At 34.5% G+C, this 14,734-nt stretch overlaps 1 protein-coding gene across 6 annotated transcripts in view; it reads left to right on the plus strand.

Moving 5' to 3' along the window:
• Positions 1–14,734, plus strand: part of PCDH10 (protocadherin 10) — a 39,313-nt gene that overhangs the window by 13,367 nt on the left and 11,212 nt on the right. For 5 of the 6 annotated variants that reach the window (XM_015861065.2, XM_015861066.2, XM_015861071.2 and 2 more), the window contains exon 4: positions 890–1,195. In XM_015861065.2, the coding sequence (XP_015716551.1) occupies positions 890–1,195 (306 nt within the window). Of the gene's footprint in view, positions 1–889; positions 1,196–10,426; positions 10,499–14,734 lie in introns of those variants that run through there. The other variant, XM_015861069.2, reaches the window with a different exon arrangement.

Below are 14,734 nucleotides of genomic sequence, written 5' to 3' on the forward strand. Positions count from 1 at the left end.
TTTGCTTGTCATATGAAATTTTAATGGCATTAAAGCATTTATAAGCAAGCAGTTTTATGTTGGCAAGGATAGCTGTTTACTGATATAAGGGAAGCACTAACCATTCTGTCAGTAGAATCCATGGGTATGTTGCACTGCACTACAGCTACCTTCATACTGCTAGTTAAGGTACTGCTAATTTAATGTAGGATTCTATCCCTTTACTTGGATGACAAGATAGTAAGAACTGTTGCTGTAGCAGTGAAAACTCATAGTGAGTGATTTAGTAAGCTGTTTTGATCACATACAGGCTGGATTCCAACTCCGTAAGATCTACTTTTAATAACAATAGGTTCTATCTGTATGTATATATTTACAGATAATTATTTTATTCTGATACTTCATTTTCATAATTGAGATCTGTGATTACTCAATCAGGTCATATAATTTCTTCGGCCAGGGGTGGGTTTATGTATAAACAATTCCTTCAATTGCTCTTAAACACTTGTTCTTAAACAAGTATTTACGACTAGTGAAGTACATACATTGTTTGCAAGTAGAACTGATCTTTAATGAATTGAGTTCTAAAAAGAAAGGTCTGCAAGTGAGATAGATCCATCCATACCTTTCTGGTACTGTGGTCTTGTGACACCTCTGTGTGTGTGTGTGACATTCTAGCATTTATTTATGCTTATTAAATGGTGTTGAGTGTTGAAGACTGGACATTCAGATTTCTTTTTTAAAAATTTTTAATTAAAAAAAAATTTTTTTGCTGTGAAAGTGGTAGGAAAAGTTCTTATGAGATCTCTTTTCCTCTCAGTATAATCTTTTTTTTTTTTTAAATCTGTCAGCTATCAGTTCATGATGCTGAAGCTTATATCTGTAGTTTCATTTTCTCTCATGCTTTCAGGCATGGATCTCTTCTCCAATTGCACAGAGGAATGTAAAGCACTGGGCCACTCAGATCGGTGCTGGATGCCTTCCTTTGTCCCGTCTGACGGACGCCAAGCTGCAGATTACCGCAGCAATCTGCATGTACCTGGCATGGACTCCGTTCCAGACACTGAAGTGTTTGAAACACCAGAAGCCCAGCCGGGGGCAGAAAGATCCTTCTCCACTTTCGGCAAAGAGAAGTCTCTTCACAACACTCTGGAGAGGAAGGAGTTGGATGGACTGCTGTCTAATACACGAGCGCCTTACAAACCACCATATTTGAGTAAGTACTATTCAGAAGGCTGTATGAAAGTGTTCCCTTTGCGGGAATAAAGATTCGCTTTCTCCTATTCATTATAGGAATAACACAAACACAGTTAGGGGGAAGTGGCTTCCCTTGGATTGAGGCGCAACTGAAGAAGGTGTTGTTCAATGTTTTTTATAAAGACAAAACCTTGATTCTTACTAGTATGACATGACTATCAACATCAAAAGCATGAACTGATCAGTGAGGGAGTTGCTCAAATTTGTTTTTGGATCCTGAACTACTTCCAGGGTTTTCATGATCAGATTTTTTTTACATATAGACATTGCCAGGATGACATTTTCAAAGAAGAAAATTAAGTCAAGTGAAGGGGTCCCTGGAACTTCTCTTTATTTTTGAGCAGTGTCCTTAGAATTATTTTAAAGTAACTGTTTCAGTACTTGAAGGGAGCTTCTAAGCAGAAGAGGGATCAACTTACTACGTGGTCTGATGTTGATAAGGGGGGAGTAGCTTTAAACTGAAAGAGGGGAAATGTAGGTTAGATGTTAGGCAGAAATTCTTTATTCAGAGAGTGGTGAGGCACTGAAACAGATTGCCCAGACAGTGCTGCGGATGCCCCACCCATGGGAGTGTTTAAGGCCAGGCTGGATAGGACTCTGGTCTAATGGTTGGCAACCCAGCCCATATCAGGGGTTGAAACTAGCTAATTTTTAAGGTCCCTTCTAACGTATGTCATTCTATGATTTACATAGTTGGTGTTAAAGACTTGGAAGGAAGAAGAAAAAATTGTTTGCCTTCTATCTGAACATCTTTCAACCCGCATAATATTGATGTTTGTCAGTGTTCTTCTATGCTTTTTCTTGTTCCAAAATGTTGCCTCTTTTGACTGAAAGAGTGTGATAGGGCTCAGAAATACGTTTGTAATTCATTTGGAGTCTGAGCTAGATGCAGAACTTGACATTGGTCTAGTAAGTCTTTTCCTTCAGTAGCCCCTCTATACCTTATGAAAATCTCCTTGCCTTGAAAAGTTTATGATGTTTATTTCACCCAAACAAGCCAAAGACATAAACATTGCAATATTAACAAAGCAATAGAACTCTTCTAGGACTGTAGATCTGAGGGAAAAAAAAAAAAGAAGAAGCACAAAACACCTCACTGAATGATAGTTTTGTTTTTTTTTTCTAAAGCATCTAGTTTTTTCTGAAAGGTGCTGCACTGGCAGTTTTAGAATATGAAGGATCTTTGCTACAGATCCTTCTCCAGCAACTCAATTATTCCTTCTTAATTAGCTCTGTGTGGGTATTTCAGTCATTCAAGTGTCAGTCATCTGGTCATACTCTAAAGACCAGTGTGAAATTTCATTATGCTGTGATGTAATGACTCACATCTCTGTCTTCCCCTAGATGGTCTCCTACCACTTAATATCTAAAAAATATTCTTTAGAACTGAACTGTAATTTAGCAGTACTATTTACATATCCATTGCTGCAGTTAAAACACTCAAATTTTACAGCAACAACAGTTCTGATGCAGTATGTGTACTATAGTGATGATTATATCCAGTGATATCAAGGAATAACTATGTATATACATTTAGTTCATATTTTAGGAATTTCGAATTTTGTTCAGCTAACAGAGGTAGTTTAGTTGAGCATGTACAGATATAGACCTTGGTTCACATTTTATCTTTATCCGATAGGGAGGCATAAAAAATTGAGGTAAAATGTTGGAAGTAAACAACGTAAATGAATGATATTAAATAATCCACATCTGAGAATCCAGATATAATTTTGCTTTTCTTCTTTAGCCCTCAAACCAGAAACTGTCAGAAAAACATTTAATATGTATTTGTTTTATTTTCTCCTGTTAAACATTTTCTTTAGTAAAATTTTTTATTAAAATTGTATACTAAGTAACAGGACCAGATAAAATAAAATGAGCTGAATAGTTGTATCAGTAAGTCATTTATAATACTGTGGTCAGTGAATAAGGCAAGAGGAATGTATAAAGTGAAGTTGATTCTGGAAGGAATTGTAGTTGAGCCACTGACTAATTGCAACTGTAATAAAATTTGAATACAGCCTCTTAGCAAAGAAGATAGTATCAAAACCAGTTTGTCGGACAATTTTTTAAAAAAGAAATGATTAAAGTGTGTGAAACAGAACCCTCACATTCAGCAAAATTGCTGTATGAAAAGTTAGAGCATGTAAGAAGATGTCTGTATGAAAAAGGAAACAGTAGCAAAGAAGAAAAAGTATTACAGGACACTAAAGCTATTTAAACTGAAATGAAAAACAACAACAACAATAGAAACAGTGTCAAGTGAACTTGTCAGAAAAAGGGAGCTATTCAAGCAGGTAAGCTTCAGGGTGGAAAATACGAAAGATGAGTGACAAAGGAATGCAAGTAAACAGACAATTTTTATGAAGCCAAGCATGAGAAGTGTAAGAGAGAACTGGAGGATATCCCAAGCTGCATTTAGTAAGAAGAACATTGCATAGGGGCTAAGCTGTTTCTTTGAGCTTATCTTTATAGAAGGAAGGTGAGATGGAGGAAGGGAGAAAGAAAGAAAGGTATTTTTATAAGAAGTTACCCATCTCAGGTAACCTTTCGAAGTAAATGTGCAAGGTGGCTTCATAAAAGAGGATGCTGCTGAAAAATTGACTGAAAGAAACAGGAAGACGACAGGGGATTAGCTGTACTTTATTTTCAGTTCTTAACAAAAGCTAGTGCTGATAGAAAGTCGGAAGTTCTATCATTTTTTTTTAACCATACGAGAAAATTTTGTACTTTTGAGGCCAGTGATAAACTTTAGCATAAGGCATAAATTTGTGACCACAGATTTTTAGAAATGAGGTAACTGGCTTTTGTCCAAGAAAACATCACAGAAAGATTGTCAATCTATTAGAATTTTGACAGAGTGGGTGAGAATTAATCAATAATACATATTTGAACTGTCAAAAAAAGTCTTCAGCTGTGTTTCTGTATAGTAGAAACTACTAAAGTAAACAAGTGTTGTCGAGGGGAAGCATTTTCTGATTCTGTGCATCTAAGAGACAGAAAAAGTATTTTGGATAAATGGCACATTTTAACAGAAGCAAAGTTCTCCCTGTGGCTATGTCGAAATCCACAGTTTAAAATATTCCCTTTCTAGAAGAGGAAATATAGTCTTTTATGGTATTTTTTTCATGTATTTGCAGATGACATGAAGCAATTTAGGACAGTCAAGTCCCTAGTAAGACCATGTATGTCCACACTCTGCTGATGTGTGATCCAGAAAACCTGGTCTGCTTCTGACTTATCTTGCTCTGGCGTTCAAAGCTGCACAGCAGTATCAGAGCAGTGGAACAGCTGAGCTTACTCAGTTCAATCTGTGCCATTAGAACAAAAGATTTGTATGTAAACTGATAGCTCTACACGGAGCTTTCACTGTGCTACATGAAAGTATCTGCTCAAGAATGTGTCTTCATGGTGATTCCTGCTCTGCGTTCCAATGAGTAAGTTTAATGTGGAGATCTACAAAATATAAATGAGGAAGGTAATGTAAGCTATCATGACAAATTTGAACTCTTCTTGAGAAAAAGACCATGAAACAATTCCCTGAAAAGCATCTTCTGATGTGCAGATCCAGCAAGTAAGAAATGAAATGTCAAATTGTAAAAAGGAATGGAATTGAAAATGTATATGATTACACAAAACTTCTCTCTATGTTACTCTAGCCAGGTTATTCATTCTGCAAAAATACATAGCATAAGAGCAAAAATACTAAAAAATGCTGATATGCAAAGCTATATCAAAAGATTAGCACTGATTTAGACAAACAGTGATAGAGGTGTATATAAAACATGAGAATGAAAGAAAATAGCAGATAAGCTGGCACTTCCATTTGCAATTTGCCATTTGCAATAATGACACCATCAAGGCAGTGAAACAGCTGAAGGGCTACCAGGTCATAAACTGATAAAGAAATATATGTTTGATAATATTATATATGTTTAACAGAAATAGTCTCGAACTCATGGTTTTGGGGGTCAATAGAAACAAAAGACTTCATAATGGGGAAAGGGCAAGCAAGAGGTTTTCTTGTTTGATTTTTCAAGTCTTAGGAGATAGCATGAATAAAAGAAAACATGTTAAAAAAAAAAAAAAAAGCTGCATTGTAAAGTAAGTTACTATAGAAGTAGATGCAGATCCTCATATTTTTGAAGCATTTCTTTAAGTCCCATTAAGAAATTTTCATCTTACTGATGTAAGCTGTTAGCCTTACATACTAGTTTCCACATAACCATACATACGCTAAGTGGCATTCTAAGTAGAATACACTGAAAGCAAGTCTCTCTAGACCTAATGTATTTATATATTTATTTATATTTATAATATTTTATATATTTATATATATAACATACATGCATTTATTATGAGTACAATTAGTATTGATAATTTGTAGGATTTTTCAAAATTGTTTTCTTAGAGTGACTTTGGAATACTTCTAACCTGCAGTGTTCTTCTTGCTGCATGGCTCATTTTCTTCTTATTCATCCATGTGATTTCAACAGTGACTTTCTGCAAACAGTTAAGAAATGTTCATGAGGACTTGAATGTTTGTAAAACATGTAAGGGATTCTGGACTTCTCTAGGACAAATTAAATAAGTGAAGTAGCACTGGTAAGGAAAATAAAACATAGCTTTTGGACAATTTATATATATTTTTAAATTAACAATAACCAGTGCTGTGTAATTTTTCACTCAATAGTTGTTATTGTAGTAATTTTTTATAATATTTTTACTATAGTCACCAAAAACCCTAATCCAAGATTAGAACTCCAAGGTACCAAATACTGTAGACTTTCTAGCAGAGACCATCTTCACAGTGAATACCATGTCAGGCAGGTCTATTCATACTACTTTGGGCAAGGTGCCGAAGTGTGAGTAGTACCATCTGATCTATCCCAGTAGAGAGCTGGTCTACAACAGATGATAAGAGGTAGTTTTAAAATTCTTTTTTTGTTTTGTTTCATTACTTTTTTCCACCACTTTGGGTCATTCTGAGATATGCATTACTTTAATAATGCCTTAGAATTTTCCTAAATGCACTGACATTTTTGTTGTTGTTGTTTTGTGTTGGTTTTTTTTGTTTGTTTGTTTGTTTTGTTTTTTGGTTTTTTTTTTGGTTTTTTTGTTGGTTTTTTTTTTTTTTGTTTTTGTTTTTGTTTTTGTTTTTGTTTTTCCCCTGCTTTTTGATATATAAAAACAGCCAGATACTGCCATACCTGAATTTTCTATGTAGGAATGATTGTCTTGCTCTAAAAAATTACCTAGGCATAGCTTAAACTACTGTGGAAGCAAGTTAAGTAAACTACATACAGGCACTACTTACTGCACAAAATAACAGTGTATAAGGAGATGATATTGTAGAATAACAACTGTGTTCTAAAGTAGCCTGCTAATTAGCTCTACAGTATTTTCTGTGTACACACAAGTATCTGTGCCTTCACTGATGAAACTTATTCATGATAATTACTGCCAACACAATATTAGGTTTGATAGGAAAAGAGTGAAAGAATATAAAACCTGATCCCTATCCCAGATAGCTGTTAGCCTAACCAAGGCGAAGTGGAACAAGAATAATCTCCTTCTTTGGCTGTTTTGTGTGGCATGGATACTAAAGATTTTCACTGCCTTGGATAGATGCACATAAGTCTAGGTTTATAGGGTCAAATGACTTCATTAGTTTTGTTTGTACCATCTGAAAAATGTAAATGTTATCTTGTTCTCACTGCGTGCTTCTGTTTCTTAATCTGGATAGTCACTGTCTCATTCTGCAGTAGAGGCACAGTGGAGATCTGTGTGTGATGAGGGAGATCAGGCTTGGGTCTGAGCACAAGTATCTATGTTTACGTGAAAGCGTAGATGTAGTCCAAGATTCCGGTTCTATGAAATGTTTTGCATCTTCTCAACTCAACATACCCAAGTCAGCTTTACAAATAAAATTGAAAAGCAATCAGAAGTCTTTGCAGGGCTGAATGTTTAAGAACTTTACTATCAATTTATTTCAGGTAATCTACCACAGAGCTAACATAAACCCTCTGAATTAGATTAGAACAAATGACCTAGGGGAGAAAAATGTTAATGTCTTCAATTATATTTTAAAAGAATTAAGAAAAGTACACCAAAGGATATGTGTGGGTATATATACATAAAAATATACACATATGTATGTGAGATTACAAAGACTATTCCTGTGCAGCAGGGCAATGTAACACAAGTTTCTGCTATTATTTAACATAATTATGTGAAAGATGTATTAAGCAAGAAGTCTTTACTATTCTAGAAAAGTTTTCAAAATTAAGCAAGCTAAGTATCATAGATTAAGAGTTGTATAATAAAATAATTACTTTCTTTATTTTTTATTTAATTGCATGTTACTTCTAAATATCATTTCTGCGTTTTTACCACAGCTGTGATAAAAATTATAGCATTGCATTTACACTGATGTAAATAATTATTTTGAATGGAACGCTTGATACATTTCTAAAAAAATATTATCCCTCTCTACGTTTATGTGTTTAAAATTGGTCAACTTGATTTCTAACACAAATCAGGTAAACTTGTAAGCTGGCTATTCCTGTCACTATGTCTTTTTAAACACAATTTACAGCAAAGAAATTAGTGCCAGTAAGTTGCATCTTAGATGTAATTTATAGGATCAGAAGAAAGAAAATATTCTAATGCTGAATTAAAAGAAAAAGTTGCATTGAAATATGATGGAAAAGCTGTTCATTTGTGATTAGAACAATTTCATGCAGTAAAACAGGTATTATGGTGTTATCTTTCAACTTTAATTCTGATCTGCAAAGTTCAGGACAAGCGGGATACTGTAGCAGATAGTGGAACTCAACTTATAGTCAAGAATTTATTTGCATCATAGAGTACTACTCTCATTTCTGCGCAAATGAGAATGACACTGCGCATGCAGAATTGCTCAGCAAAAATGAAGGCTGAGATGAAAAGCCAACATATAATGCTAAGAAACATACTTTCTACAAAATCTACCAGAGAATTCCCATTTATGCTTCCCTATTTATATATATCTGCAATGCTAAGAGATTTATTCTAAAATCGAAAGGTTTGCCAGTTCAAGTATGTCTGTATGAGGTAAATAAAGCTTACTAAATAAAAATACATAGGTAATAATAATTAAACAAACTACTATCAAGGGAGAGCAAGACTATGATACTTGTACTCAGTATTGTCAGTACTGTATGGTTTTGAATAAACCACTTAGGATGCTTTACTGTTCAATGATTTTTGAGTAACTTCTGAAAGGTACTTCTATCTTACATTCCTGACTGGTTTGCTTACTTCATCTGAATGTATCCCTCTTGCAGCTATCACTCAAAGGGAAGAGCACTTACAAGATATTACTGCAGTAATAGAAAGGAAATTGATAATTCAGAAAGCAAAATTAGGAATATATAAATATGCAAAGTAACTTGGCTTCAACTCAATAAAACATATAAAAATGCTTTTAAAAATAAATAAATAAGAAAATAAGCATTCTTCTAATTTCAAAGAACGGGTGTTAGCTGCTATATTTAGATACAGTCTGTTTGAATTCCATTATTCCACTGTGGTCTCAGACAGAAATCACTGTATCCCGTGCTCCTCAAAACACAGATGAGAAAACCTATCATTTACTTGGTGTGTATTGCATCTTTTATCTAGGAAGACTATAGCACTCTTTGCATCTATAGTGAAGAAAAATAAATGGAAAAAATTAAGGGAACTTGGGTAACTTCTATCTGAAATAATACTGAACTTTTGATTTGTCTTAATATATATGTATTTCAACCTTTTTTTCCCTTTCAAGAGCTGTAAAAGCCTCTATGTACCACTTTTCTCTATATGACTGGAACATATAGAACTCTTGCATATCTAGCAGCCTTAGACTGGTACTGTACTTACTCATTTTTGAGAGTGCTTATATTTGTTGTGAATATACCATCTCTAGTCAGTGTTTAAAAAAACAATAATAATGAAATGCTATATTCTGCATTCCTACCAGTAGAATATGGGAGGGAATGCAGAAGAAAAAAATTGTTTAACACTTCAGGAGTCATTTTTTAAATCCTCCTCTTATAATTGTAAATCCTATGTCAAAAGTTACTTAGTTACAGACATGAGTTTCTCTGGAAAGCAATGAGATGTTTGCAGTTAAAATTTTCAAAGCCACTGAAGTTATTTATTTTTGATAGGCAAACTCTCTTCATTATGAATAAATGTTGTTCTTAAATGTAGAAACCTTAATGTGACAGTGAGGAGCCGGAGTACTGAATGTGTAGCTAATCTTGGATCTACATGCTGAAAAGTCTTCTCCTCTCTGTTTGTCTTTATCTTAGGAGCTCCTTGGGCTGCACGGCAGAGTAAATGATACTAGTTTCTCACTCTTTCCCTGTACACAGTGGCTCTGATTTTCTACTTTCATTTCTATTACCTTAATTTTAGAGGGCTTTCCTTCCTAATTTTTTCTTGACCGAAAGAGGAAGAATAGGAAAAACTGTGTAAGAAATGCAACATATAGCCTGTAAGAAAAGAAACAACGTATATCATTTTTTAACAAGCACACTATAGGGATCAGTGTTGCTATTTATCTAGCAAGCCTGTAAACAGCTCTATTTGAATACTAGACACTGAGAATCCACAGTTCCAGGTAAGCAGTAAGATGATTGCTGCTGGGAAATACCTGTCAGTGTGTTTAATTTGTTTTAGAAACACTGTAAGGCAAAGTCAGAAGAGTGAGAAATTATATGGTCGGTACCTTCTTATAAGGCAGGAAATAGAAGATATGGACAATTAAAGTATAATTTTTAATTTCTGCACCTAATATCTGGAAGAACTAAATATGGTGAATGATAAGCAATATGAATTCACTGAAAATTCAACCTAAGATAATTTAGTCATTTTTTTTGATAGGGTAACTGTCCTCATTGGTTGAAGAAAATACTATGAACTTGTTGAACTTGCTTCCTAAATTCTACCTGAACATTTTGTGCATATATGAGTTGCAAGAGTAAATCAAACACTGGTATGCACATGAGTCTTTCGTATGTGTGAATGATACTATTTTACATGATTTTTTCACAGGAGTCATGTGGGTTAGAAACAAATTGAAGCAGACTAGATTCACCAAGGAAGTTCTGGGGATGACAGACTTCTGTTAAGTCCTTTGACTTTTTCTTTTCACTTCCAGATTCATGGCTGCATTCAGCATCATAGAAGGATTTAGTCTGAAACTTCTTGAACACAACTGCTTTATTCCTAAGAAATGTTGTAGATGATGATACTGTGGATTCATCTGGTGTCAAAATAACATTTTATGACTTTATTACTTTCTTAGTCTCTTATCTATGCTTTAATTTGACACCTATCTGTTCTTATTTGGCATTTAGATGACAATTGAATATAGATGTGTATAGCTATGAGTACTGATAGGAAATGCAACTTTTTTTTCCTATTCTACTTGAAACAAAGTGCTGTGTGTTTTGTATTTGCAGTATATTTAATGTCCAGTAGGGCTTATTTCTTCTCATTAGTTAAGCAGGACCCTTTCCAACACTGGGATGCTATGGTCAATAGCCTTTTGCTCTCTGGTGTCCTTTTGGCTTGTGCAACTAGATCTCTTCCATAACAAGTCTTGGGCATGGTGCAGCTTAGAACACCAGCCAGGAACCATTTCCGAAGGCAGAATGAATTTGATCACAGTGTATAGCTCCCATATATGACAGGATAGAGCTGAGATATTTTCATAATGGGGATGTAAATCATTTCATTCTAGTGCTATTTTGACAAAGAATGGTCAAGGGCACTTTTCATTTATGGATAGAAACTGTGCCAATATGTCTTTCTGAAGTTTATATTATACACTTAAATATATTATCTTGGCAAACTGAGAAGAACTCTCTGAAATCTGAATGTATGCTACTCATGAAAGACAATGTAAAGTACTGTGCTTAGTGAAATAGAAAAGAAAATGCTCACAAAAAGAGAGGAAGCATCATTCTTGCCAAATCCTAATGCCATCAGGAGAGAGGGATGGCAGAAAAAAAACGTAATGACAAAGATAAATTCTGCAGGAATACAGTGTGATGCTGATGTAATGCTGTAATGCATGTTGCCTATTGTAAGAAGTACGTTTAATTATTTCAGGCTTGATTCAGTGTGAATAATTTAGATGCCTCTGAAGGCCACCATATGGTGAACTTATATATACATATGTGTGTGTGTATCTACTCTCTTTAATCTATGGGGAAGTTAGGCACTTGAGGGCAATTTAGGATGACTTGTTCATATCCTACCTTTTCTCCCCAGGGCACTGAAAATTTTAAGTCACATTGTAGCTAACCTTCAGTGCATTCCACATTGCTTAACTCTCAAACTGACGTGTTCATTTTCAGGCTTGTCAGCTTAAAGAGATGTATAGTACAGATTTCAGAAGAGTACAATAAAATGCAGATTTTTTTAAAATTGTTTTTTTAAAGAAGGAAGAGAAGAAGATCTGAGGAGTAGAAGTGATAGTTGCATTCGAATACATAAGGAATACTTACAAAATGAAAGGAATCAAATACTAGAATTACAAAGGGTGGTACCAAAATTATTAGCTTAAACTGAATGCGAATATGGAGAATGTGAATTTGCTACAAGAATATGTATGCAATTAGAATGAATTCTTGATGAAGAATTTGGCAATATTCTTAGGGAGTATGTATGACTTACATCAGGGATAATTTAGAAGTTACTTAATCAGACCTAATACAGTACATAATTATAAGAGCTCTTTCAAAATGAAATGTTTAATGATTCTCTGACTAGATGGAAGAGTGATGTCATGTATTAGTGTAGTCAGGTCAATAGTACAGTTGCAGTAATACAGAAAGATGAAGATATTCTCCTGTTCATATTCTACTATGGGAAAACTGACTTTGGCATTTCTATGGTACATTATAGAGTATATGTTGGAATTTTTCATACTGTTTTGTAATAACTAAAAAGTGTTGTTTCTGTAGTAAATAATGGCAACCAGAGATAAATAAACTTTGACTTACTATGCCACAGGGCTGTTCCTGGCAGTGAACCAAATAGTAACAGTTAGCACAAAAATCCAAATACAAGTAAATTATCTGCCACTGAAAATTGATGGCAAAAAGCTTACTTGATTCAAAAGAGAATCACACTGTCAATCACATGTTTAATGTAAAGCATGTGTTGATTATGGTCAGTGCTTAAACTGACTTAAACTGTCATATAAAGAAAAAATAGAAATGGTCTCTGTTTAGGAATACCCTTTGAATTGAGACTTGAATTTTAAGAACAGGTATTCTTTTTTCAGAGTATCAGCTGAATCCAGGTAGAACTTAAATCTCAGAGCACTCAATAGCACAAAGGAATTATGATTTCAATGGCTGTCACAGTGTGTCAACAATTGTATCATTGTCATATGAAAATATTTACCGAGGCACAATCAGTGTGAACTCCTGGTGGGATCAGCATACCTCCACAAGCACATGTATTCAGATTTGGGAGGTGATGCTTTTGTACTTATGGGCAAAGGACAAAACCCTTTTCCCCTAAGTAATATTATTTTCCCCTAAGGTAATATTATTCCTTGTGTTCAGTAGGTTGTGGTCAGTGCAGTGTCCACCACTGTCAAATTTGGCTTGGCTGGAAATCAGATGCTGATCTGTTGTATTGGTTTAAATGAACATGGTCAGGGAAGTGTATAGTGCACTAAATACAAGACAAAAGGAAAAGACAATGTTTAGGACTATACTGTTTATTTTGTATGGAAGATAGCTCTTTGCCATAATCTTCTTTGTTCTAGAAGTAATGACATAATCTCAAAGGAAGGACTTTAATAGTCTGTAGGATGAGTGTATTTTAATAAAATCTTATAGAAAAGATTCACTGCACTAATTTCTAAACCCTTGCATTTTGGCCTAAGCCTTCGGACCTGATACAATTTTTTAAATTATTTTTGGTGAAATCTGGGTAATTGGATACATCAGTCCAAATGCTGCTGATTTGTTTTAGAAAATATTCACATTTTGCAGATCTCATAAGATGCATTTAAGTAATGAAGACATAATTTATGTCTTTGTTCGAAACATATTCTGCTCTGATGTAGCTGTTTACATGCATGAGCTTCTCCTCTATTCTGTTAGATGCCAGTAATGGCTAGGCAGAATGTGGCCTCATTGTTACCTAATTCCCTTGATGTGGCCTTCAAGAGCCTTAAGACCTATAACATTTTACATAAGTCTATAAAACCAACTGAATCACTGACATTAAGACCTCCTTTCCCCCCTGGTCCCCCCCCCCCACCACCACTTTTAAGGGACAAAATTAAGTATATTCCATTTTCCTTTTTTCAACTGTATGACAGAGTTATAGAGTTAATAGATATAGATTATATATCTATATCTATTATATATATATATATATATGTATATATATATATATATAATAGATATAATAGTGACAGAGTTAATAGAACTGTATGAAATGGGTAAAAAGTAGCATGGACATCTGGAACACAGGTTGTTTTGTTCAAATGTGCTCTGTGGCATATGTAGGTATGAAGCGCAGTTAACTAAAGATTCAATCAACTAAAAGAATTATTCATGAGGAATAGGTATGATAAATTTATTTTCCTATTTGTGTACCAAAGTAAAATGGGAATGAATAAATTGATTTCTTATAATGCTGCTAATAGAATTTTCATAAAATTTTATTAGCAAAGTTTTAAAATACTTGATTGAATAGTAGTTTATTTAAAAACAACAACAACAACAACAAAACAAACAAAAAACCACAATGGATTGCAGGAGACACTGAATTTGGACCTGCAATGACTGGCATACTTTTTTTTACCACAGAACACGAGTAGCAGCAGTCCCCTTCCTACATCACCCAGCCATGTGTCTCACCCTTTACCTGGACACATCACTACAAAGGGTGAGGGAGCTGTAGTAGTTTACTCTGCATTCCCATTCACTTGTTGACCTCTTTCCTAAAATCTGGTTGCTTATAGCTAAATTAGAGCTCCACTGAAACAGACAGGTTACTTAATGTAGGATACATTTTGCCACTACTGAAATCATGATCCCTATTCAATGAGGTTGAGTTAAAACAAGAATGTTTTTGTTTGGTTTTTTTTGAATAGAAGATAAAGAAGCATGCATTAAATGCTTGCATAGTAGAAGTCTATCTGAAAGCACACAGGAAGATAAATAGTACCAAGAGACTTGTACTGACTAAAGAGAATTTGGAGCGGAAATAGAAAGATGAGAGTTCATATATAATCTTTTCCCCATTCTCCTGTTGCAGAGCTTTCTTTGGTGTAGAGGAGAGTCTTTTAGGTTAAAGTGTCTTCGTTCTCTTAAGTGGAGGGGCATCAGTAATATTTCTGAAACTGCAGCATTCCATGTTCTTTGGAGATCCTATTAGCTAGGGGTTCTCTAGACTGGTGGTACTTAGAGGAAGTCTGCAGTCATTCTGTCAC

This window comes from Coturnix japonica, chromosome 4 (assembly GCF_001577835.2).
Source record: "Coturnix japonica isolate 7356 chromosome 4, Coturnix japonica 2.1, whole genome shotgun sequence".
NCBI lineage: Eukaryota > Metazoa > Chordata > Aves > Galliformes > Phasianidae > Coturnix > Coturnix japonica.